Here is a 26,003-nt window from a genome sequence, read left to right as displayed (position 1 = left end):
ATCAGACTCTGTGAGCCAATCAGGATCCAGATCGGTGTGGTGGGTGTTGTCCAAAAAAAAAGAGTGCGGTGGTGCGGTGCATCCTCTCTGACCGGCGAGAGTTCGGTTGAGAGCGTGCTGGATGGTGGGGGAGTACCACTGATGAGAGAGCGGGCGAAAGAAGGGACTGTTTTAACACACATTGTAGGACTATTACATTTATCAGCTGGACCCTGTTAGACACCTGGCCAGGCTTTCTTCGTCTGCTGTGTGTGGTAAGTTCAGCAGAATTGCAGGAGTTGGTTACTTTAGTAAAGGATGTGTTGGTTAGCAACAGGAACGCTTAACGTTAAGCTAGCGGATTATTGTGCCATGACTTTCCAATGATGGAGGACCATCAGCTTTGCTAATGTTAGCCGCAACGCCGCAGACCCAATGTGCAGTCTCTAGTAGACTAATATAGTCGTACGGTATTATTTACTTTGCAATATTTTTGGGATGTTTAATCTTTAAAAGCTAGCTGCTGTGACACGGTGCAGCCATTGTCCGCCAGCTTTTATCCCCACCCAGACGTCTTTGAGCTACCCACACCCATGACGGGATTTTGCCATAAGGAGCCTGCTCAATTCATCTTCAAACTCTAGTTTGTATAGAGATGTGACTATTTTGGAATTATGGTAAAGCTTTTAATGACTAAAAGCGCCAGTTCGGACCTGCAGTTGGTTTGAGTTGTTTCAGCAGTGCTATCTAGTCCTTGCAGAGATCTTTGTGAGCGGGTGGGATGTGGAGCACAGCACGCCAACTTTGAGCTAACGTGAGCAAGCTAGCCTAGCCGATGCAGCTGTTTGGCCTGGCCGGGGTTTTTGTGTCTATGATAAAATATTTTCGCTACTTTTGTTAATTGCAATTTTATTTTACTCCTATTGAAATATCCTACCGGAGTTGTGGTGTGCTGTTTTTGTCCAGGGGTCTACAGCTAAAAGGGTAAAAACAATGACTGTTTCCCAGCCCAGAGTTAGGGGATGCAGCCAGCTGCCAGCAGACACACAGATCCCCCATCCCGTGACCTGACCCAGATTCGTGTCTAACCAGCGCCTGATTTAAGCATGGGACTTCATTGTGGGTTAAATATCTCAGAGCATTCATCAGTTGGGTGGTGCTCTCTGTCAAAGCACATATTCACATTGAAGGATCAGCTGTACAGGACATTAAGTGTCAAGTTTTCCAAAGTTCCCCGATTCAGTCAGCTTTTAACTTAATTTGTTGAAATGTATGCTATAATTATTATTAATTGCTGTCATAATGTCTCCCTGAAATGGTATTGTAAGTATAAAAACTACTTCCCATTTCTCTTTTAATATGTGTAGGTCTGTAAGAAATATGTTTTTATTACTGAATAATCTCTAGGAAATGTTTTGCTTCTAAAGGGACCAATGATCAGTAACATTCTAATTAGCCTTCTCTTGTCATTTGGAAGACCATTGCAAGATGCATGTATAATTTTTAGGTAAAATGCTTTGGTTTATGGTTCAAATATGTCCCTTAAGCATAGTCAGGGATTCCCTTAGCTTTTGAAGAGGCCCAAACGGTGAAGTCACTCCAGATGTGGGGTGGTTACACACAGGTATAGAGATGTAAAGGCTTGACCCTCACAAACCACCCTGTGTTGGCTAAACAAGTCTCTCTGCAGTAGCCTGAGAGAGGAAGAAAATGAAGACGTTAAAGGCAGAATACACAGTTGACAGGGTTTTTTGTGAATATATCGGTAGAAGGATGCTGAGGTTGGAGCTGGCGGGCAGGAGGTCTAGAGGAAGACCAAAGAGGAGATTTATGGATGTAGTGAGGGAGGACATGAAGTTAGTTGGTGTGAGTGAAGACGATGCAGAGGACAGGGTTAGATGCAGAAACATGATTTGCTGTGGCGACTCCTAAAAGGGAACAGCCGAAAGGAAAAGAAGAAGACAGTTGACTATTTATATTTTTTCTCATTCAAATAGAAATAGTTGCCTGACAGGTGCTTTGTCTCAAGCTTATTCTGTCATTGTTCATAAGCGCTGCTGATTCAGAACCCTCTACTGTAAATTTAGATTTTGACACTACTGGGTAGGCAGCAACCACTATGCGTGAGTTTGTTAAACTGAGACATTTGTCAGTCAGTCAGACATACCTTGAATATTCTTGTCACTAAACAATAAAACATCCTTAACGAAACAAATGTTTAATCTACGGCAACAATTAACCTTCCTCTTGTGTTAGGGTCCCCACTGACCTGTTTTTAATGCATAAAAGTACCACATAAATTTGTTTATTGCATCAAGCCAAAATAAAACACAAAATCAATTTCAATAAAATATAAAATGCTCTGGTGAAAATGATGACATTTATGTTGCTAGGGTCTGTTTTGACCCAGTTATAATATAGGATTATAAAACAATTATCATAAACACTGTAAGCTAACTAATAGTCAGCCAACAGCCCACTGACAGCCAGCTCCTCTCCCAACCCTGTGGGATTTAGTGAGGGGCTTCTCATTTTGCCTGTTTGTCTCCTTCCCTGAATAAACAGCCCCCTTTATCCCTACTGCTGTTAATAAGAGCCACTCATATTCTGCTTCCAAAGACTGAAAAGGTCATCAAGACGGATGTCCAGTCCATGTCCAGATGTAAAGCATCCACAGACCAACTCAGTTTACAGTTGGTGACTTGCAGAGAAGATGCCATTAACTATAGATAGAATGAACTTTTATAAAGGAAATATCCCCTTTTGGTATTTAAAGAAACCCAGTTAACCAACATTTTTCAGCCTTTAGCAAAGCTGCATCATCATTAAACCAATTTACCATTAGCATCAAAATTTGGCTGTATTGGCTGCAGCTTTGTTAAATCAACAATTTGCTCTCATAGGTCTATTTGTAATGTAACATAAGTAAAAGTGCAGTTGTTACTACTGTTGGTAGAATTAATGTTGTCTGAATTCCATTTAGCTGCTTTAGTCTCAGAGTCCTGGTGCTGTGCTGGGTTGTGTTAATGTTATTAGTAGTACCTGTTCTTTTCCTGCTGTGTCTACTGTATCCTAAAAAAAGTTATTGAGTCACCAGTGGTCATTTATTATTATTATTATTATTATTGTCATTATTGGTCAGTTGAACATTGTATTATATCTTCTCTCCACAGGTGGCCTACTGTGTTTTGCCCCTGGCTTCTTGCAACAATGTCACAGAGGAGTGGGCAAGAGGACCCAGAGCAGTACCTCTTTGTGGACCGCGCTGTGGTCTATAACCCAGCTGCACAAGCTGATTGGACTGCCAAGAGGCTAGTATGGATCCCATCAGAACGCCATGGCTTTGAGGCTGCCAGTATTCGTGAAGAGCGTGCAGATGAGGTTGTGGTGGAGCTTGCAGAGAATGGGAAGAAGGCAGTAGTCAATAAGGATGACATCCAAAAGATGAACCCACCAAAGTTCAGCAAAGTAGAGGACATGGCTGAACTCACCTGCCTGAATGAAGCATCTGTGCTTCACAACCTCAAGGACCGCTACTATTCTGGCCTCATCTATGTAAGTATTTCCTAAGAATTGCAAATAGGGGCATCGTCTTAAGTGAGGATGGTGTTGTTTTTTTGTTTATTTATTATTACATTGTTTTTAATATTATGTTTTGAGGTAATTTGGTCAGTATATGAAATGCCTGGTATTCTTTGTGAACAAATTTGATCCATTCCAACCAAATCTGTCTTAAGTTTCTAAATTTAAGAGGTTCAGAAACATATTTCCTTCACTTAATAAGCCATCACGTCCTACATTAGCTGGCGATTTCCCCTGCGATTATGAACCACTTTGAAATGAATTCCTGGAATAGCCCAGAACATGTGCGCAACTTACATGTAAGACCGAGAGAGGGACGGTGGGCTGAGGTGTTCATATTTATTAGAAGCCCAGTCACAAAGGTAGAAATGAGTTTAGCTATGCTAGATTTGAACACCGAAAAAGGTGCTTTGTGTCCTCCTTTAGTCTTGTCTTTATAATTAACTTAATCTTAATAATTAGGTCATAATGGGTCATGAGTTTTACATTAAACTGTTTGGTTAGTACACCCTAAAGCTCCTTTTTGTGTAGACTGTTCAAATTATGTTTATTGAAGCAGAGCTGCACTTCAGTCTTACTCAACTCTTCTGTTTGAAAGTACTTGCTTTTTTGTGCCATGGCCACTGAGATTAAGCTCTATGGACAAAGTCATGACATTTGATGAAGACACAGATGAGGCATGATTACATCAGTGTCACCATCCAGTAGATGGCCTGCCAAGCCACTAGCATCAGGGTATCATTTAATAAAAATAAATTCAATTGTTTGTATTCTTCTTAGTCTGTGATATTTAGTTTATTCCAGTGATGTGTCTGTAGTCTGTATTTTTACTTGACCCACATACTTTTTTCTAAAGTTAGTGACTTACAAAGTTGACAGCCTTCCAAATGTCTCTGGTCATATTCTTGACAAGCTGAACATACCAGAGAGTGATGCACAGTGATGTTTTTTGTCAGAAAGCCCAGAATGGAAATTACTATGGTTGAAAACAATAAAATATAATACAATCATACATAAGAAGCTAGAACTAATGAATTTGTGATAATGATTTTGGTCATAGGTTTTGTAGCAATTTTATGCACAAGACAAACATTCAGCAGGAAACAATAGACTTAGATGTATGGCAGATTCAGCAGTGTTGTTTTTAACACTGTTCTGTAACTAATATGTGCTATGACAAAAACATAAAATCATAAAAAGTGTTTAACTACAGCTTTTTCTGTAGTAAATTTACAAATGTAATGATGGTCTCATAAGGTAATATGTTGTTAATGAAAGGCTTATCCTATTGACGTCAGCATTGTGGGGGATGTTGAGACCAGGCAAAGAAGTAACAGTGTGAGCTCTGCCATGTGATCGCTGTCTACTGATGGCTTCCTGCCAAGAGCCTGATTTGTCTGTTTGTACCTCCTGAGAACAGGCATCATTTGCCACCATAATGCAACACTGTTGACATTTGACATAACCAAACGTGAGGTACAATGTGACCTTTCCAGCATTGTTCTAACATAAGCTACATCAGTGTTGTTATCAAGTTCAGTTTTTTATTTGATTTAAGTTATATCTCTAGAGAAAAGACCACCTTTTGTGCTTTTCAGTATTTTCAGTGTTTTTAATGGAGAAAGAATTTACCCCAGCCCCATCTCTGAGCTCAGGGAGGCCAGTGCTGAGTCACACTGTAACCGAACTGCCTCAACAGAGTTCTTTGTGTTCACTGATAAGCAACATCTGTCTGCTCAAATAACTGAATTTTTTTTTCTTCACTTTAACAGTCAGAAGACATATGCTTAATTAACAGCATTTATTACTCTTCTGCAGTGTAACAGACGATACCGTTCTTCTCATCCAGTTTGCATGCTTAGTCTTTTTTTTAATTATTATTCATCAGAGACACTGCATGTTTTTCCCGTATTCCTTTTTAGAATTGTGTGACCGTTAGTTCATGCCAACATGGAATAGAACTGATATAATATATTTTATGACTCCTTTCCACATTACAGCCCGTGGATGGACAATGTGATCACCATACTTAAAACCTGTTTGCATCAGATAATAATAGGAAAAGAAGCATTAAAGGACTTAAGTAATAGGCAATACAGGGTTAGGTTATACATACAGCAGTAATGATGTCACTTTAATGTATAATCTAACAAAGGCCAACATATTTATTTTTTGGTTAATGTACAGTATGTATGTCCTATTGAATGAAATTGACAGCACCTCAAGATTAAGAGCAAATTTAGAGCTCTGATGATAATCAGTCTTTGCTAAGCATTGATTGAAAAAATTAAAAATGTGCATATGTTTCGAAACAGATTTCTTAATTTTCTTGTCAACTCCACTAAGATACATAAATATTTTATGGGTGTAATGATATGGCGCAGTTTCAGTTAGTGTAGTTATGTGAGAATGGAGGCCACTTGTTTATGCAATAGCTGAGAAGACAAAAAAAATTTCTCTCAGGCTCTGTTGCTAAGTGCTGCTTGTTTCACAGACATTTATTTGGACATTTCCAGACAGCTGGGAAGCCTTTCAACTATTTCAATTCTCCTCTGTTGAACTGTGTTTGTCTGGGTAGTGGGCTCAGGGCTGTGCTGACCAGCCAAAGCCTTTATCAGCTTAAAATAACCTGGTTTGGTACATAACAATTATCTTGTAATTCACATATCTGAACTAAAACTATCTGGAAATAGTTGATTTGTAATAGTGCTGCGAGTTGAAGTTTCTTTGCACAAACTTTGGATTTTGAGAAAGGAACAATCAACACACCAACATGCTGTCTGGTGTTGTTATGCCTGGTTGTTGAGATGTTCCACCCCTTACCCTAAGGGCACCACTAATCCACCAGATACCCCCTGGGGTCCACTGTTAAGGACAGCCAGCTGTTTCATCCCTCTCCAAACTGCTTCTTGTGGACCATACTGGGTAAGGAGCACTGATCTGTCTGCCTGGCACTGTGCCAGCCACAGGGGTCAGTGAACTGGTTATTATGTGACAGCCATACTGGACAATCTTCAGCTCAAGTTGTTGTTTACAGTCAATGCCACTATGTAGGTATTGGCCTATTTCAGTGCCATTCACCTAAAGCATCTGCATACATGGAAGATGTTGGGAGTGGGGTTTGATAGCCAGCTGGTTATTGTACCCCAACCCTCCACACACGTGGGCTGTATCACCATACGATCACACCAGTGTTGCCGCTTACGTGTGCTAATCAAACAGTGCAGTATATATGCATTTCCTTCGGGGTTAAAATCTTAGTCCCCATTTTTTGCAATGATGTGCAAAAGGACCTGAATTTAATTTACCAGGATCTTGATTTAAGAAGGTGTGGAATGCAGATATACATCCTAATCCTTAAGTCTGTATTAAAAGTTATATACTTTATAGTGTTTTCATTAATAATAAAACATTTACAACTTAATAATTAATAATAATAAATAAAATGACAATAAATGTTATAGATGAAATAACTTTTAATAGTTGCTATGTGATTGGCTGGGCAGCACCTGTCATATACTGCTTATACAGTGTACAGGCTAATGTGAGATGGTAAATTGCCACAGCAGGTCAAGTGAGGGCGGTAAGAATTTTAATGTTGTAGGATACAGTGTGTAACAGCAACCTGCCCTCGTTTGCACAATTTTCTGGCATGTCGTAGGTTTTGCAATAATTTCAACAAATGGGTAAGCGAATCATAAAATGAATCAATGTTTTCTGGCTGTGGATTTAGCTGTTCATCTACATCCAATAAAATCCACATTTGACACCTTTCTCTAAACTATCATTTTGTTCCTGTGATAGTTTGCTTAAAAGAATTCTGTGCTTAGTCACGGTCCATTTAGTGCTCAGCTTCATCAGTGCATATAAATAAATTGACATTATGGCTGCTGTGTTTTCAATTAACAGTCAACGATATTGTCTTTTCTTTTTATAGACATATTCTGGTCTCTTTTGTGTGGTCATAAATCCGTACAAAAATCTGCCCATCTACTCAGAGAACATCATTGAGATGTACAGGGGCAAAAAGAGGCATGAAATGCCCCCTCACATCTATGCCATCTCAGAATCTGCATACAGATGCATGCTACAAGGTAAGTCTTGGAAAATAAATTATAATCCTGTTACTTAATTTCTGTGTGCATAGTACAGTACATGGCATTGTCTGTGTAATTAAAGACTCAATGGCAAATTAAGCTCTGATCAGGTTTTAAAGAAAAAAGGATGTAGATTTCTGTGGCACCATTATGAGCAGAATTGTCAGTATCACTTCTTGCACTATGTATTAGTGGAGCCCGTCCATTTACACGGGTGGGCAACTGAATCTTTTGATATTCAGGTGACCAAGATTCATAGAACAGGAACAGACCTGCAGAATTAGAATGGGCGACCTATTGAACATCATCTAGATCTTTTGTAAAATTGCAAGGCCTGTCCAGTGCTGTTGGTGACAAACTCAACAGTCTTATCATTACTTTTATACTTTGGTTTCCCTTGCTTGTTTAAACACTGGATAAAGGTTTGGTCAACAAACACCTCAATGAAATCTTTGTCCTATGAAACAATAAGTAGTCAATAATGGTTTTAATATCTTGCCTTTGTTCCATATGTCCAAATTGATTGATAAATGACTCCTGTTTATCAATGAAAAATCCATCCATTCACCATTTTCTGCTTATCTGTGTCTTATATACTAAGTTGCATATCATTTGACTTTGGAGGGTTTGGAGTGCACTTTGATTGTCACTGTAGTCTCATGCAGTTGTGACGACCATTTTCCACACATTTAATATATGAGTTGAGTAATAGAATAAAAAAATATTCTGATTATTGTAAATAAAAATAATCCTTTATTGCATCCTTTTCTGGCCAGTACACCCAGACATTTACGTAACTACCAGGCTGTAAATTAACTGTTGACAAATTGAAATAATCTTACATTATTCGTAACTATATTTCTCAGCCCTGGTCCCTGTTATCGTTGAATGATAAGACCCGCTTAGATCAGACTTTTCATTCTTCATGTTTAGCGTTTGCAGTGTTTTTAAGTCATGTGAACAAGAAAGAACAGTTGAGACAACAAATTTGTTACCTCTGATTTATGACCTTTGGACCTCAGCATATTAATGAATGATATTTACACCGAAGGGTGTCTGAACTTTGCAGGGGTGTGATAATTACATTGCTGTGAGGCGTTGCCTTACAAAGAAAGGGTGTTTAAGCGTCCTCTAGAACTTGCTGCACATCTGTCATTGATTACAGGTCCAGATACTTTACATAACTGCCCCCACTGCTCTTTTGCTGTGAACTCTGTGATGTATAAAAGGCTAATTTTGTCATATCTGGAAATTTGTAGTAAGGAAATGCTGGTGCTTGCCTGAATAAAAATGTGTTAAAGGATTCGTTATTTTAGCAATTGTGATGGATTCCAACTGTGAATATGTATCAACTATGCTAAAAGTGTGGATGTAAAACAGAGGGTCTTTGTTTTAGTGGAAACAAGAAAGATTTTCTTGAATCTTTCCCAGTTGTTTAATCAGGGCATCAGGTTAAGTCCGACCCAGCCCAGCTCAGCTAGATCCAGCTAGTGAGTGCTCTTTGATTTCTCTTAGATGAACAAAGCACTCCACATTTCGGCAGCATTTCTGATGATAATAAAAGATAAAATTTTGAGCCTATCCTCAGTGCTGACCTCATTCAAACCTCATTTTGCCGGAACAACAGAGCACATTATATCACATTTTTGTTTTATCTTTTGAGAAACTAACCTACCATTACATTTCAGATGTATCAGAAGATTTCACAAGGTACTGAGATAGAAATATACAATGACCAGAAAACCAATTGTTTCTTCAAAAATGACACCCTCAACAATAATCCACTACTAAAGTTTATTTCGAGGACAGTGTTTATTGGATTTATAACAAAGGAAACAGTATACTGTTTCCTTTGTTTAACAAAGCTAATAGTTTAACAAAGGCAGTTTAACAAAGCTAATAGTTTTACTTATAGCTCTTTCACAGGTAGAACTACAATCCCAAAAGCTATTCTCAGTTTCTTGAAAAAGTACTTTGGTATTCCTTCATAATAAATTTAATTGAGCAGGTGAGTAAAACTACCAGATTGTTAAATACAAAAAGCATGTCTACCCTAGGCTGCAGAGTTTGTGTGCATCAAACTAAGCCTTCCCCAATCTGACACACAGATTTTGCTCTTTCTGAAAACCTACACACAATCAATCATAAATGGTAAGCACTCGCAGGGAGCAGTAATATTGCAATATACAATAAAATTTATTTTATTTACTTTTTATTTGTGTGTGTGTGTGTGTGTGTGTTTGTGTGTAGACTTCACCTAATGACCATTTTCTTTATGTCAGAGTGCATTGGAACAATATTCTACAATGCACTATAAGCTAAAACAGATTCATTTCTATATTTTTTCTCTTGTACCTATTAAATAAACCTTAAGTATGCCTTTATTATATATGTCTTTATTTTCCTTCAGTGTTTCTTAGACACACCTAATCTCAGACACAGTTAATCTCCATATCAGACATTAAATATTTTCCTTCTCAACCATGCTTCACATAAGAAACCAAACACTCTGGATTTCCTTTGCATTTGTTCTCGTCTGTAACTTCTTGTCTGAAATTCTTACCCCAGGTCATAGTCTCAAATGGAAAGATGGTTTAAAATGGCTGTTTTTAATTAAAAACCTAATTGAGAGAATGCCTCCATGTCAAAGAAATTCTATCCATTGGACTTACAACAGTATCCCATATCCCACATCAGACGCTTAACCCACTACTTTGTGTTAAAAATCAGATATATGGTGTAATCCATGCATGGTGATTATGAAATTTATTGAACTTAGGACATAAAAAGACAGAGTTGTGGACTAAGTGAGTGTCTGGATTAGTTCAAAGCCACTGACTGTCAATGTTAAGGCCCCAACACTCCTATAGCCCTTTTTTTCTCAACCCTGGTCCAATTCACTTTATTAGACTAGTTAATGTGGCCATAATTGTTTTTAGTTTTTGTGACCTCATGCAGCAGAGGTCGACATAGCTTCAACCTGAGCAAAGTTTTAATTAGCCATAGTAGTTAAGAACACCTATGGGTGTTTAGGGAGTACAATATTTGTTGTGACTCCCCACTTAATTGATAAAATTGGTAATATTGAGGTGATGCCCCTCAATTTTTAACACGTCTCCTAAAGTCTGGCAGAAAATGTTCAGACTGTTGTGGATCAGCATATTTTCTTTCTTTTTATTTTCCCCTTTCTCTCCCCCCTGTACTGTCACTCTGGTGTGACACGCTAACAGAAAGCCAGAAAGTCAGAAAGCAGCATTTTCTGTCACTGTACACTTCCAAAATGAGTCAGAAATGGAGGAGAAATAAGGTTACTCTTCTGCTGCATGTATGTGCAGTTTTTTCAGTAGCCAGATTTCCTAAATGCATGTTGATACCGTTCCCGATTATCCAAAAAAGCTGATTTCTTTGAGTACCCAGGTTATTTAAGTGCATGTAAATGTAGTCAGTGTCAAATGCTGGCCTTGATCCAGTGTACCACAGCCTTACAATGTGCTCACTGTTGTGAACTGAAATCAACTCCCCCTCTTCCACCATCTCGCTTTACAGGAAGAAATGCCACATGCAGAGCTGCTGTGTTTGCAAAAATAACCTTTTGTATCTGAAAACTAATTATATCAACATCTCTGTAGCCTGTTCAATGAACAGAAATAGAACAGATGACCAACTAAAATAATCTTATGAATCTGTGATACAAAGGGAAACTTACTTAGCAATCTAAATAACACACATATATACCAACCAGCACACAAATACCTATTTCCAGTCCTATGAAAGTTTGCAACCTTTGCCAACCTTGAGATTTTTAACTGGCATCCAAGCAGCTGTTGGCATGCATGGATGATTAAGAATCTTCATTTACACAACCTACATTAAGCAAACACAAGAACACACAACTTGTTAGCCAGCTAATGAGTTATTAACTGGTCGAATGACAAGACTGCCCTCCAACATTATAGTCACATGAAGTTAATAGTAATGTTACAGAAATGACTAAAAAATAACATAAAATAACAGCCACTCCTTGGATAGTTTACACCCCTAGTGATGGCAAGTAGGGGAATGGTCTTAAAGTGACTGGAACATATCGTTTCACAAGTCTACAGCCAGTCTGATTAAACCGCGTTTGTTTATGGTTAAGATAAGAGTGATAATATAAAGAAACATGCAAAGAGATGTGGACAAATGGAGGATTGGGTATGCATATGTGGTGACACACAAAGATGCAAAAGTTAACATTATGGCTAACTAGCTTTAGTGCATGTGTAACAGTACTTAACCACAGGAAGTGCCTTGTCAAAGCCCGGAAACCCTGGTTGTCCCTGATGAGCTGTCCAGCTGTGTCCTCAGTCAGATAACTTTCGATCATTTCACCCCAGAGGAACCCAGTCAGCATTTCAGTCCGGGAAACCTGTACCTCAGCAGAATGGGGCACAACAAGTATGCAGAGAGCTTGACTATTTGCAGTGGTGCTTAGGGTAATGGTTCCCAACCCTTTAGGGTAATGGTTCCCAACCCTTTATAAACTGTATAACCCCTCAGAATGTATAGGCGATTCATTAGCTGTTAATGTCTTGAGTGCCAGCATAGATAATGAGCACTTTAACCAGAATTCCCCCCTCCCCTATTGTTGCACTACTCAATTAATTACAAAAACTAAATGTCTAAGGACAAATCAGACTATTACGGTGGGAATTGTTTTTGTTGTTTTTTTTTTTTTTGTTTGTTTGTTTTTTTGAGTCAAGTCTTGGAGTTTGTGATTGCTAATCCATTGTGTTGCTAATCACCAGATATTACTCACTCCTTCAGGTAACATGCAGACTTTGCAATACAGTTTCAGTATTAATGAACCCTCGGCTTTGGCCCTTTGATGAATAGACACTTGCTCATTAAATAGAGAAACACACTGCTCCAGTGGATGACATGTTTTGTCATCCACGTGTGGTTTGTGTAGATCTAAAATGGGCAGTTTTTTCTTAACTCTGCATAACTGGTATGGATGCAGAATCCATGCACTTTCACCATGCCTTTTATTTAGTTAGTTTCCTAATGACACAGACATGAATAATTACTTTTTATTTATATTCTGTATGCATAATGTGTCAACACGAGTATTAAATTTGATTGCATAGTGTAGGTCAAGAATAAAGCTACAAAGTTTGTCACTATTTTAGAGCAGTAAAGAAACTTAAAGTTTATTAATCTTTTAAGGCAGAACAGTTACCATTCTGGCAGTCATACTAGAAAAACTTCATACAGACGTGTTATCAACACACAAGTACAAATATTGTAAAAATCTTGGGTTTCTCTAACACAAAGCTTTTCTGTAATACTCATGGTGAAATGCCATGAAGGCTTAGGCTACAAAAAATGTGTCCCATTTAAGTAATTACATTTTCCTAAAAACAATTCTTAGGTTGTAAAAAAATGACAAGCTAAGCTGACTTGATCTCCAAATTCAGTCTGTTGATGAGTCTGATGGCATTGTTAATTAATCATTGTGAAAGCAGAAGAGAGACTAAATCAGAAAGACACTGCTGAGGTTGACTTTTTTACATTTCTTGTTTTCACAGATCGAGAGGACCAATCCATTCTTTGCACGTGAGTTGTTTTTTTAATGTATGTTTATTTTTTAATTCATAATTTTTATAATATTCATAATTCATAATTTTAATATTGTTTGAATGAAGTGAATTTAGTGTTAAGCATCCTGTCTCAAAATAGAAAGCTTTCCATTCTTCACTTAATTTTTTGAAATTTAACATAACATGGTAAAGAATATGCCTATGGTTTTTTTGTTTTTGTTTAGTTTTTTTGGTAGGACGAGGTATCTAAATGAAATGAATTTTAAAGTTCTAAAGGACAATGGAAGTTAGTCAGTTGCCCTAAGGGTGAAAGTAATTTTAACTAATGTATCTTGCTCATATAGACCAGACTGTCATTGCTTGAGAGAGAAAAAAAGAAAAACTTGTGTGAGAAATTTCTTAACGCTTCTGCTACACACCCCTCTGCTGTCACTTAAGTGACAATTGTCTAGGGATGACAGGAATGTAGCTAAGGAAAATGCCACAAAGGGTATCAAGACATAACCCATGCAACAACTTTGTCCTTGGTGAAGGGTTAATGTTGAGATTATGTACAATATAATAGTTATAAAAGGCTTTGGCACTGAAATACAGACTAATTGCATACATTTTCCCATACAAACAAGTATGAAAACACTAAATCTGTAGTTTAAAAAATTGTAGTCTCACAGGACATGATAAAGGCCACACTCACTGTTTAAGTGGCTTGCATTCCAAGGCCAAAAGCAGAGACATTGACTCAGTGTCAACATTACCCCCTCTGCACAGTAGCCGATGAAAGTGAAAGGACTTACACATCGCTTTCCCAGTTTGCACTCTCAGCCACATCTCACTTGCTTAATCTGAAACCAAAGTAATATTTTGTGCATACTTGGTGTATGCAAATTAGCACTTACTGTTAAACCTCAGGTATGTTCAAAGCCTAAACTGCTCCCCCAAAAGTTTACATGGCTTGGAGGACTTGTTTTTTTTTTTTTCGAATGTTTACGCTATTGGCTTCGTATAACATAACAAAGTGAACATCCACACAACCACAGATACAGGCCTAAACTGACACTTAAAACATATATTGCAGAGTAAGACATGCATCATATTCACCAGATCAACATTGAGCCCTACGATTAAAAAAACGGTGTTTTCCTGTTTCAGTATTCCGAGTTTTTAGTTTTGTTTATTTTTTTCTTCTTCTCATTTTTATTTGTCTTGCAGAGGTGAGTCAGGAGCTGGCAAGACCGAAAACACAAAAAAGGTCATTCAGTACCTGGCACATGTTGCCTCCTCCCACAAAGGAAGAAAAGATCATAACATTCCTGTGAGTATTGTCCTTTGTTACTTTAATTTAAGCTAGCAATGCCATAAACTAACTATTCCAAAATGTGTTGAAATACAAATGGTAATTGTGGACCTGTATGAAAAGCACAACCTCTGTGCCCCTATATTCCTTTTAAGACCAGGTTATTGTTTTGTCACTATATAGTTAATTGTTAGAATTAACTGAACCTTCGGGTTAGATGACACTGTTGTGAGCTTCACTGAGATTATAATAAAGTCAAATGTTGCAGACATGTACTGATAATTACTTGTAAAAGTGGAGGTATAGATACAAATAGATTATGTGAATTTGTGCACCAGATTTGTGTGCACACACTCTAACAGTTTGCATTTTTTTATCTGTAATAAACAGCCTGAATCACCTAAACCAGTGAAGCTACAGGCAAGTCTTTACACTTTCTTATGTACCATGTTCATGTGCATGCTACACTAACATTTTCCTCTCAAGTGAACCTATTTTTTTGTTTTCTGAGTTTGTTTTTTAATAATATGGTCTCAATGTATCTGTGTAATACAAATTTAATAAGGGTTCATCGAATTGTGTCAGTGAGTCCAAACATCAGTAATTATACAGTACTTGTTAATATAGTTAAGACACCTGAACAGTAAAAACAGCATATTTAGCATTGTGCTTTTGTTTCTCTCCGTCAGGCACAAAATGCAGTTGTAAGTACATACACACTAGCATAATTATGCAGACTCTGACTTGTGTTTTGTGTACTGTGTTCAGATGTGCTATATTGTATATGTGTTTGCCATTGCTATGACTCAGTGAAACATAAACAAAGGCATGTTTTTATTTGTTGTTGCAGCCACAAGTTAAGCCTTGGATATCACCCAGTGCTGTTGCCAGGATTGATTAGAAAAGCTAGTTGCAGTCAGTGCACCTTAAAGACTTATTCTATTGGTGTTTAAAACTGTTAAGACTGGTGGTGACTACATTAGTGCAAAGTGTCAAGTGAATCTATGTTGAGCAAGGTTACCATTAAGTTTATCTCCATTACTTAGGTGATTCTCAGAACACCAGTCGCAGCAGTGTTCTCTGTCTTGAGGGCCAGGATTTCAGACCACAGTGTTGTTATAGCACCTAATGCGAATTCTGCTTCTAAAGTGTTCCTAAATCGAATCACTAATGCATTATTTAAAAATGTTCAGCTTGACCTTTAAGGAATACTTGAATCAATGACTTTAATGAATTTTATTACTTTCCACAATAACAATTCAATTTCCCCATGTCCTACAGAGTGGATCCCTGTTTTATGTGAGTAGTATGTAGTTTCTCATCTGTGTCACTTAACTTGCAGCACAGGGTGCATTTCTCCTCTGTTTTCACTTATACATTGCCCACGAAATACCTATTAACTTTTTAATATTGGCTGGGGTAGGGCTGTAGATTCTTTTCATCCACATTATTCCATTAGTTGTAGTTCTGCTTTAACTTCTGCACTGCATGATCTGCACTTTTTGTCCTCACTAATTAAATCAAAACTGCTTCTTTAACATTTGTATTACTCACAATGTGCTGGTCTTAATAGAAATGGTCATTTCTTTAATATAATAATCTAATGGCCTCCCTTGAAGAATATTATATTATTTCCTATAGCTTGAAACAGTCCATTTTACAGTACTTTGCATCTGCAATTCATCTCTTTCCATTGTAAGAACCCCCTGTTGGCACATTAGCACTAAAGCCTGTGACACACTGAGCCAATGTAGAAGAAGCCACAATGAAAGCCAACTGCTGCTTTTGCCTTTTTTCTGGGTCAATAAATGGCACTTGAACACCCCACAAAGACAACAGCTGTCAGGCATGTAGCATGCAAGTCTGTGCTTTTGTGAGAATTAGAGACAGCGGAAGACCTGGGACAACTGATATACAAATAGTGAATAAAATCGTGTTTACTTACAATTTTCACGCCACTCTTGCTCACCAAAGATGGACACATTGTTGATTAGATATAGTTATAAACTAATAAGTAGTTAGAAATTGTTCTGCCATTAGTAATACTATGTTCTTTTTGCATGCAATGATTTGCTAAGCTGAACAGCCAATGGGAGTGTTCTCACTCACCGACAAAACCAATGTCAGTTGAACATGTTGAAACCACCAACGTGTGTCAGATGAGGGTCCAGCTAGTTTCAATGGTTTTACTGCGATTGATCTTTGGACACTGACATCCAGAGAAAATATAGTTTACAGAGTACAACTCCTTATTCCTTTTGCTGTGTTTGCAACAGAAACAACCTTCTAAATTCACAAATGACACATGTCATTATAACTGGTTAAAATCAACAACTTAGTAGTGCCTAGTAATCTACAGGAGCTAGGAAAACCCATAGATGCAGTTTTTTCAAGCATCTTCTCTTATCTCATTATAACAGGAAATGCATGTCAGTATCTCGCGAAAAAAAGCTTTGTTTTCTTTGACAACAAGAAAATTTGAATGGTTTTCTCGATAGCAGCTCTTGCTTTTTTGTGTTTTCTAGCTAAATAATTTTTTAAAATCCAAATTAATATCTCGCCTTCCGTAAATAAAAGTTATGTCCTTCACAGTTTCCTTCCTTCACAGTAATGTCCTTTACAGTTTGTGTGATTTTAAAATTTTTATTTTATTTTATTTTTTGAAATTTGTTTTTACATTTTTTGCTATGGTTCAAAGGTGAATACGAGCTAATTGATTTTCCTCATGAATTTCCTAATGTTTAACTATAGTGGTTAAATGAATAGATTGCTGAGAGAAACAGCAGTCCCCTGATTCCACCTCTCTCTCCCACATTACTGTGGTGGGGGCGAATCCGGTGTCAGGTACAACTTAAATGGCATTTGGATTTTGACAAATTATATTGTTATCATGAGAAAACACAAAAAAAATATGTTGTTCTCATGAGAAAATGAGCTTTGTTATGTTAAGATAATTAGAAATTATGTTAAAAAGATGATTGCATCTGTGACTGTTCTCGGGTTCCATAGAAATCAGTTGCAAACCTTCCAGTTGTTTAGGCAAAGTGTCAGTGCTAGTGCACACTTAAAACCCCAGGCCATTAGGCACTTCACAGATGAAATCATAAGTGCGTTTTCTTTAAAATATTCTTCCCATGTAAAAGGTTTGACCATAGTAATATATTAACAAGACATTTAGCATACAAAGGAAGATGAAAGGGGTTCACTATTTTTCAAGCCAACTTAGCTTAATCATTAGATCTAATCCTAGTGACTGATGCAGAGCCTTTCTTTAACACCGAATGGCTCAAGTTGGAGTTTGCCTAAAAGGTTGTCGGTCCATGTCAGTTTTCCACATTGGCGTGTTGTTGTCCAGATTTGAATATTTTATGCCATTTACCAAAAAAAGTGCTCTCATTTTCCTTGCTTTTTAAATGGCAACTTGTAATATTTGTCTGGCTTTGTGAACTCCAGAGCAGATGTTGAACAGTGGAAACAGATTCACAGCTGGCCTCTGCCCCAGAAGATTTAGTGGAACAGTTTTGACTGATCCACTACTTCATGGTCCTTCCACACAGACCTCATGAGAACAACCTATAGCTATTACCTGGAAATGTTTCCCATAAGTGGATAAAAATGTTTGAAGTAGAGGAAGGATATTTGTAGTGTTGATTAATGGGTTGATCTTCCAACATGTTGTCAAAGTTACGCAACAGTTCACCATCTCAATTGGAGGAACCAGTTCTGTTGTCTGTCAGATTTCTGATATGCTGACTTTGTAGCAGGAATGTGGGTCAGATTCTAATGCTGCTAAATTAAACCCCCCCTGCTGTTTTGAAATCTGCTCTTTGTTTTTATGGTAGCAGATCCCATAGTTGAGAAGAGGTTGCCAATGAACAATTTTAAGTACCAACTCGCACCACAGTCTTCTATTTATATAGAAACAAAAGCTTCTGGTTTAAATCATTTGCCCTCTGCAGCTTTGAAAGCTGGAAAGTGGCCAAGTTTATCCACTTCAGCTGTGCTTCATTCCAGCCGTTCAGAAACTCAATTAAAAACAGCAAATCATGCTCCCTGGCCAAAGATCACATTACATCTCTCACATCCTGAATGCAGTGCTGAGTCCTCAGGTTCCTTTTGTGGAAAATGGCCTCTTCAATCCTTCAGTGTGTACAGCTATTTTTGATGTGATGGGAAATACTTCACTCTGCCACAAGAAGACAAATAATGTAGCAGAAGAAATTGCTTTTCTCTATTATTTTGAATTCTCTGGTCATGACAAAGTCACAATGTGGCTTAGATGTAAACCTTACAGGCCACCTGTCCAAACATCTGTTCAAGTCATTTTTTTATTTGTTCTGTGTCGAGTCTGACCGCCCCAAAAAACGTGTTTCTGTTCTTTGTGAATACATTCTTCTTTTCATGATAGAGTGACTGTCTGGCTTTTATCACAGAAAAGGTTTTAGGTACAATAAGTAAGTTAATTAACAATATCATAAGTAATTGACTTCACTGAGAATGTCTGGTCATTTTTGATTTTGTTTGTAAATGACTTGACAAGCATTACTTGTTCATAAAATTGCTGGTAGTCCGTTTCGTCATCCTTTAGTCTCTGATCAGATAGGTTTAAGTAATCTACAAAATCTCATTTAGCTAATGAGACCATCATCTTCTGTTTATTTTAACTACAATACACACAGACTATATCTATAATCGCTTTCTGTGAAAGCAAATTCTCAGTTATCTGCTGTCTTTGTCTGCATGTTTATGTTTGCGCTTTTTCGTTGTCAGTGATGATCACAATTTTTCAGTATTTATTTATTTGGTCTTGTCATTCATATGGTAACTAAGAATTGCTGTTACAACTCTCTTGTTATTTCAGGGTGAATTGGAACGACAGCTTTTACAAGCCAACCCAATCCTTGAATCTTTTGGGAATGCGAAGACAGTGAAAAATGATAACTCATCACGTTTTGTAAGTACAGAAAATGTATATTCATGAAGTGGGGACTGTTCTTGAATGTGAGTCTCTAAATGTGTTCTGTAGTGTTTGTGACAGCCTCCTTGGATCAGCTTTATATTGTTAGCGGGTATTTTAAATCCTACTTTTCAGGTAAACAGTTACACAGACCATATAGCTGGAGACAGACTTCTGCTAGTTATTAAGGATGCCTTGGATATACTGGAGCCATTTAGACTAGAGGCACATCAGCAGGTGATGAAGAGGGCTTGAGTAAAGTCTCTGGAACTTTGGTTTTCTTGTGGTGAACTAAAAATGTGAAATGCAATAAAAATAATTCTATAATTTATTTCTGTTAAGATTTATATGCACAAATTCTCATCATCTTTTAATAACTTACAAAATAAATAGACCCTACATGTATTGTACGACTTAAAACCTGTTTAAAGAAATACTTAAAGGATCATTTACTGGCCCTGGTCTGGTTAAAATCAAGTTGTAAATGTAGTAATCAGTCCTGTAGAGGATCTGTATGAGTGTTCATATTAATGCACGAGATGGTTCATTGTGTGTGTTACCAGAGACCCATTAAAGTTGCTGATTGATTTCTATATTTCACATCTTGTACATTTCCTGAGCACTTACCTTATGTTAATCCCTGCAGGGTAAATTCATCCGGATCAACTTTGATGTCACTGGATACATTGTTGGAGCCAATATTGAAACCTGTATCCTGTTTTAACACAATTCACCCATTGTGGGTGACATATTTATCAAGATGCTTGTCAGGAGTGTTTTTTTGGAAGCACACATAAAAATCAATCCAGTGAGATATTTTCATTATAAAATGCTGAATGTTGTTGGCAGTATTGAAGCAGAATATTAAATCAAATCTGTAATCGCAACCAATTTAACTGTAAAAATGGTAATTTCTCATGACTAAAAGACTGGCTTTTTAAGAGGGCACTACACACTAGGTTTTCACAATATTTAACCTTATGGTAATGGTCGGGTAATGTCTTTAGCTTCTTTGAGTATTGTTGTTGATGGCCACATACATAATATTTCCCAAAATCAGGTATTTGTTTAGGGGGATTCAGCATTTAAATTCAAAATCACAGAAATGTGATTTGACCAGGGTCGAGTGCCCCTACAAACTGGGTAGATCCTACTATGATCCACAGATGGAAAAATACTAAATTTTCTTTCCTTGACCATTCTGTTAGACTTACTTGAGAAATCCAGAGCTATTCGTCAAGCCAAAGATGAACGCACGTTCCATATTTTCTACCAGCTGCTGGCTGGAGCTGGAGAGCACCTCAAATGTGAGTAGACTAGACTGAATTATAACACCATCAGAAAACTTCTTATTCTCTTTTAGAACATTATACATATTACTTTTCTGTTATTTACTTTATTTATTTATTTTTATATTTTCATTAATATTTTATTGTTTACATTTGAATTTCAGTCATTAAAATCACTCACAAGGAACCTCACACTTAGTTAAAACTGATTTTAATTATCTTGAAAAAATGCATCTGTCATTTGTTGTGTATTTGCGTAAGGACCCTAACAGTCCTATCGGTCCACTTATGTCCTTACCTTTGGAGGGAATTATACACTAACCATTCTTCTAAATGGTTTTCCATTTTCTGTCCACAGCGGACCTGCTTTTGGAAGGATTCAATAACTACCATTTCCTGTCCAATGGCAACGTCCCAATTCCAGGACAGCAGGACAAAGACAACTTCCATGAGACCATGGAGGCCATGCATATCATGAGCTTCATGCATGAGGAGATTCTGGGTACATCTTGACTGTATTTACTATAGATTTTTCAATTCAAAATGTTAATGTGCAGGATGAGTAAAGAAAATGTTTTTACAGGGAGGTAACAGAGACTCAGATTTTGCATATACGCTGAAATTAGGGGGACAAGTGAAACAGGGACATAGAGTTAGAAAAAGCCCATACATTCTTAAAATTGCTTTACCATTCTGTTCCAAAATATAAGAAACTTATATTTACAGTTACATATTTACATTTGCTCAAGGTTTTCTCTTCATTGTTTGTAGCCATGTTAAAGGTGGTGTCCTCAGTTCTTCAATTTGGTAACATTGTCTTCAAGAAGGAGAGGAACACTGACCAAGCTTCAATGCCTGATAATACTGGTAGGGTTTCTCTCTCTCTCTCTCTTATGCAACGTACAAAGACTAATACTGTATATGCTGAAATCTTTCCACATAACTCTGTGGCTTGGAACTCACAGGTGAAGATGCTCTTGTTCTATTTTTCCTCCTATCAACATATATAATTTTACACTGCAACTCATTCGTGAGGAAGGGGTTCGTGATTTATGTCTTTTCTGGAGCCTTGCCAGCCTCCCAATATGTCGCATCACTAGGAGGATTTACTACTGAGGGAAATGGGGCACAGTCACCCAGTTCCTCCCCATTTGGCACTAAGTATTTGGCAGTCAAAGAAGAGAGAACGATTCTAATGCCAAAAATGCAACTCGGCCAGATATTCCCAGATGTGACAAGCAGAGTCCTGGAGGGAAGCAGATTGTTTTTGTAGTGAAACTTGGCTGATCTATACCGGATATTACTTTTTATACTTTCCACTTGTTTCAGCCATGTACAATAAGAAATCTACTCCATTAATATGGAAATTTATAATCCTTAACAGACTTGGAAAAAAATATACAAGTTATTTATTGGTAACAACCAAACAGCCGTGTTGACCTAACATTTTTTTCTGTGCCCTTTAGACAGGTTTAAAGAATATCTATTCAACTTGTATTTCATATATATCATGTGAAATAACACAGGGAAGGATCTAAAGAAGAAATCAAACAATATTTTCCAGACACCATGACTTTAACATACATGGACAGTTCAGTTTAGAATTACCTTCTTTGGGCTGTTTTATGCTCTTTTAAATTAACGTGTTTTTTTTCCCCTTCTGTTTTCCAGCTGCTCAGAAGTTGTGTCATCTACTAGGTATGAATGTAATGGAGTTTACTAGAGCCATCCTGACACCTAGGATCAAAGTAGGAAGAGACTATGTCCAGAAAGCTCAGACCAAAGAGCAGGTCAGACCGCTGCCCTTTTTATTTATTAATTCTTTTTTTAATCAGTGCAATATACAGCATGCTTTTTTTTTTGTTGTTGTCGTTGCTGCGTTTCACTAACCTTAGCAATGATCTATCAGAAGTAAGCAATGTAGATCTTTTTCAGTGTTGAATAATTTAATTATTGAGTAATGGAGTAAAATCTAGTTTTTCCCTCATGTAATGAGTTGATAAGTATTGGGTTCTATAATTTTTAAACAAAAAAAAGTAAGTACAAGCTTGCATGCATACAAATCCAAGGAGAGAAGTCAATGCCACTTTAAAGGTGTGTTTTGATAATAAACATAATCATTAAATGTAAAATTTATAAAACAAAAGTTGGCTGTTAACATAGAGTTAAACATTTAGTTGTTAAGAAAAGTATTGAAACAATATAGATGTTAAATTACTTAACTTTAAGAGTCTGGGACAATTTAGATGGATACTGAAAATCTGGTATTGTGTTTTATTACCATTAGCAACAACAGTTTTTTTCTTTAGCTCTGTTTTCCATCTCTGAATGGCTTCTTCTCTGCACAGTAGTGGATAGCAGACTGATAGTGATGAGTAATTGTTAATAGTTAATTGCCATTTAGTATATTTCCCAAGTTGGACAGACTTCTCATCATAATGTCTACTGTTTACTGACTGACAAAACATTTGTCACATTTTAAACATTTTTACAAAATAGATTTTTTTTTCTCTGAGCTTGGCATATGATTTTACTGTTCTTATACACCCTCAACCATCTTTTCCACTCATCCTCTCATGTCTTTTCTGCCTTCTTCCAGGCTGATTTTGCGGTTGAGGCACTGGCTAAAGCAACATATGAGCGCCTCTTCCGCTGGCTGGTCCATCGCATTAACAAAGCTCTGGACAGAACTAAACGGCAGGGGGCTTCCTTCATTGGCATCTTAGACATTGCTGGTTTTGAGATTTTCCAGGTTTGGACTGAAACCTTTTCTATGTTTAATTTTTTAAGAGCAGTGTGTCCAGTTGCTAGAAGTAATTGTTTTTATTTTTAGTAAAAGTGTTATATATTTCTTCCCTATTACAGTTGAACTCATTTGAACAGCTGTGTATAAACTACACCAACGAGAAGCTGCAGCAGCTCTTCAACCACACCATGTTCATCCTGGAGCAGGAGGAGTACCAGAGAGAGGGCATCGAGTGGAGCTTCATTGATTTTGGCCTTGATCTGCAGCCCTGCATTGACCTCATTGAGAGGCCGGTCAGTCTAAACAGTTATCTAGTAACTGAATCAAAGCGACGATTAAAACTTTTTAGAACACACCTCCATAAATTTCACATATTCATAAATTATTTAGCTGTCATTTAGTATCAAAATATTTTTCTTTTAACATCTTTTATTTTATTTTTTTGCATTACACTACAAGGAAAATAAATTATTCGATTGTTTGCTCTGTCTTTAGTTCAGGTTTTTAGTGTCTGTCCTGTGTCATTACACCTTCAGGCCAACCCTCCAGGTGTGTTAGCTCTTCTGGATGAAGAGTGCTGGTTTCCCAAGGCTACAGACAAAACCTTTGTTGACAAGTTGATCCAGGAGCAGGGCACACACACTAAGTTCCAGCGTCCCCGTCAGCTCAAAGATAAGGCAGACTTCTGCATCATTCACTATGCTGGAAGGGTATGCTGTTTTTTATCCCTTTAAAATCCTACTCTGCATGTTTCTGATATGCAGGATATACATGACTGTATGTTTTATTCTTTCAAAGCTGGATGTCTACTCTGAGCAGGTTTTTAAAAAGACAAAATGAGCTTTCATTAGAGCTCTCCTGCAAGTTGTGGTTTACAAAAGAATAATCCTTATAATGTAGGGAGCTTGTTTGAAGCAAACATGAGGCTCCCTTCCAAAAATCACTCACCCGGGTGAAAAAGGGGTTACCGTATTCAGAGTCGTAGATATTACAACTGATATAACCAAATCTTATTACCCTGTGCATTTAGACTCAACCATAAACTAAAGTATGTCAGCACATGCCTCTGTCATTACGACAGTTCTTCAAAGGCTGGAACATGTTTTATAGACATTATAGTCTTTAATTATTATTAATTATTGTACTTTAGTTTTGTGTATGACTAGCTTCTTTATTTCTAGCTACGATTGGAAAGTTTTTTTTTCCTCTCTATTCCTCAGCAAAAATCAAACTGCAAGTGAAGAGTTTCTGCTGGTCAGGGCTCAAATAAAACAATGACACATGATTTTCCTGTGGTGGGATTTCAGGGGGTATCCCAGTTGTATGACATTGTACTGTATGCAAGTGGATTTGGCTGTTGTCAGTGTTGTTATGCAATAGAAGAACACTGCATACGTCTTGCAGAGAGACCTGGTTAATACCACATCTGCTTACTATTATGTGGACTGTGTCATTTTACACCACAGTCTTGCGAAATTTCAAAGATTTGACCTCCAAGAGCATCACTATGGAGAAAGATCTTCAGCAGTATGAATCCAAGTGCTGTAAAGGTTATAATGCACAAAGTAAATACTGTCTCATGTATGCATTTTGAATCACTTTAGTGAAGCATGGCCTGCATGTCATATGTCATACATTGCAATGATGTGACAGATGTAAAAATAGAGATTTTAAAACTTTTAGTGAATAAGATTGTGATTCAGGCTAAATCAAAAAGATTTGGTTGCCTGAAGCAATTTGTTACCAGTTGGTAAGGCTTTTTCAGACCCACAGAGACTTGTCATTGTGGGTTTTAAAGGCTCTTACTAATGTTTATATTTGTGACTTTTAAAAATACAGACTTTTTTTTCTTTTTGCCTTTCTGTGCTACATTTTAGTGTTAACTCTTGGCCAACTGTGAATGATCTATCTGCATAACAATATTAACTGAAGAATTCAAGCGTTCGTCTAAACTAAACTAAAACTAAATTCCTAGTTTAAACTGGTAATAAATCTGACAAAATATATCGCAAATTAAGATCTTGCAAATGTAAGAATATATATTTTGTTTTTTGAGTTTTCCAAAAGCTTGAGAGATTCTATATTTTCCTTTAAAAAATATATTAAAAAGGATGATTTGTACTATACAGTAAAAACATAAGCAGCTAAGATTTTTATAAACTCAAATCAGGCTTTAATTCTAATGTTATTTCACTGTTAGGTGGACTACAAGGCAGATGAGTGGCTAATGAAGAACATGGATCCTCTAAATGACAATGTGGCCACACTTCTACATCAGTCAACTGACAAATTTGTGGCTGAATTGTGGAAAGATGGTAAGCTGCAGCCTACTTAGCTCCAGATACTTTACACAGCACTGGATGCTAGGAGGTATCAATTGTAACAAAGGGTTTGTTTATTCAGTTAACAAACACATGAATATGTCTCTCACTCAAGCCTACTAACAACTGCTGTCTGCCTTGTTGACCCAGGCCTGT

General features: G+C 37.1%; 1 protein-coding gene across 5 annotated transcripts in view; it reads left to right on the top strand.

The window, feature by feature from the left end:
• Positions 1–95: 95 nt before the first annotated feature.
• Positions 96–26,003, top strand: part of LOC137123575 (myosin-10-like) — a 43,447-nt gene continuing 17,539 nt past the window's right edge. For 2 of the 5 annotated variants that reach the window (XM_067497531.1, XM_067497528.1), the window contains exons 1-18: positions 96–254; positions 3,153–3,534; positions 7,499–7,655; positions 13,229–13,256; positions 14,450–14,552; positions 14,925–14,954; positions 15,224–15,238; positions 15,816–15,833; positions 19,396–19,488; positions 20,138–20,201; positions 20,700–20,798; positions 21,139–21,282; positions 21,552–21,647; positions 22,452–22,570; positions 23,380–23,532; positions 23,646–23,819; positions 24,063–24,236; positions 25,727–25,841. In XM_067497531.1, the coding sequence (XP_067353632.1) occupies positions 3,190–3,534; positions 7,499–7,655; positions 13,229–13,256; positions 14,450–14,552; positions 14,925–14,954; positions 15,224–15,238; positions 15,816–15,833; positions 19,396–19,488; positions 20,138–20,201; positions 20,700–20,798; positions 21,139–21,282; positions 21,552–21,647; positions 22,452–22,570; positions 23,380–23,532; positions 23,646–23,819; positions 24,063–24,236; positions 25,727–25,841 (1,927 nt within the window). In that variant the 5' untranslated portion in view covers positions 96–254; positions 3,153–3,189. The remainder of the gene's footprint in view (positions 255–3,152; positions 3,535–7,498; positions 7,656–13,228; positions 13,257–14,449; positions 14,553–14,924; positions 14,955–15,223; positions 15,239–15,815; positions 15,834–19,395; positions 19,489–20,137; positions 20,202–20,699; positions 20,799–21,138; positions 21,283–21,551; positions 21,648–22,451; positions 22,571–23,379; positions 23,533–23,645; positions 23,820–24,062; positions 24,237–25,726; positions 25,842–26,003) is intronic. The other 3 variants (XM_067497532.1, XM_067497529.1, XM_067497530.1) reach the window with 2 other exon arrangements.

This window comes from Channa argus, chromosome 3 (genome assembly GCF_033026475.1).
Source record: "Channa argus isolate prfri chromosome 3, Channa argus male v1.0, whole genome shotgun sequence".
NCBI lineage: Eukaryota > Metazoa > Chordata > Actinopteri > Anabantiformes > Channidae > Channa > Channa argus.
Note: the sequence above shows the minus strand (reverse complement) of the source record. Positions and strands in the feature narration are given on the sequence as shown.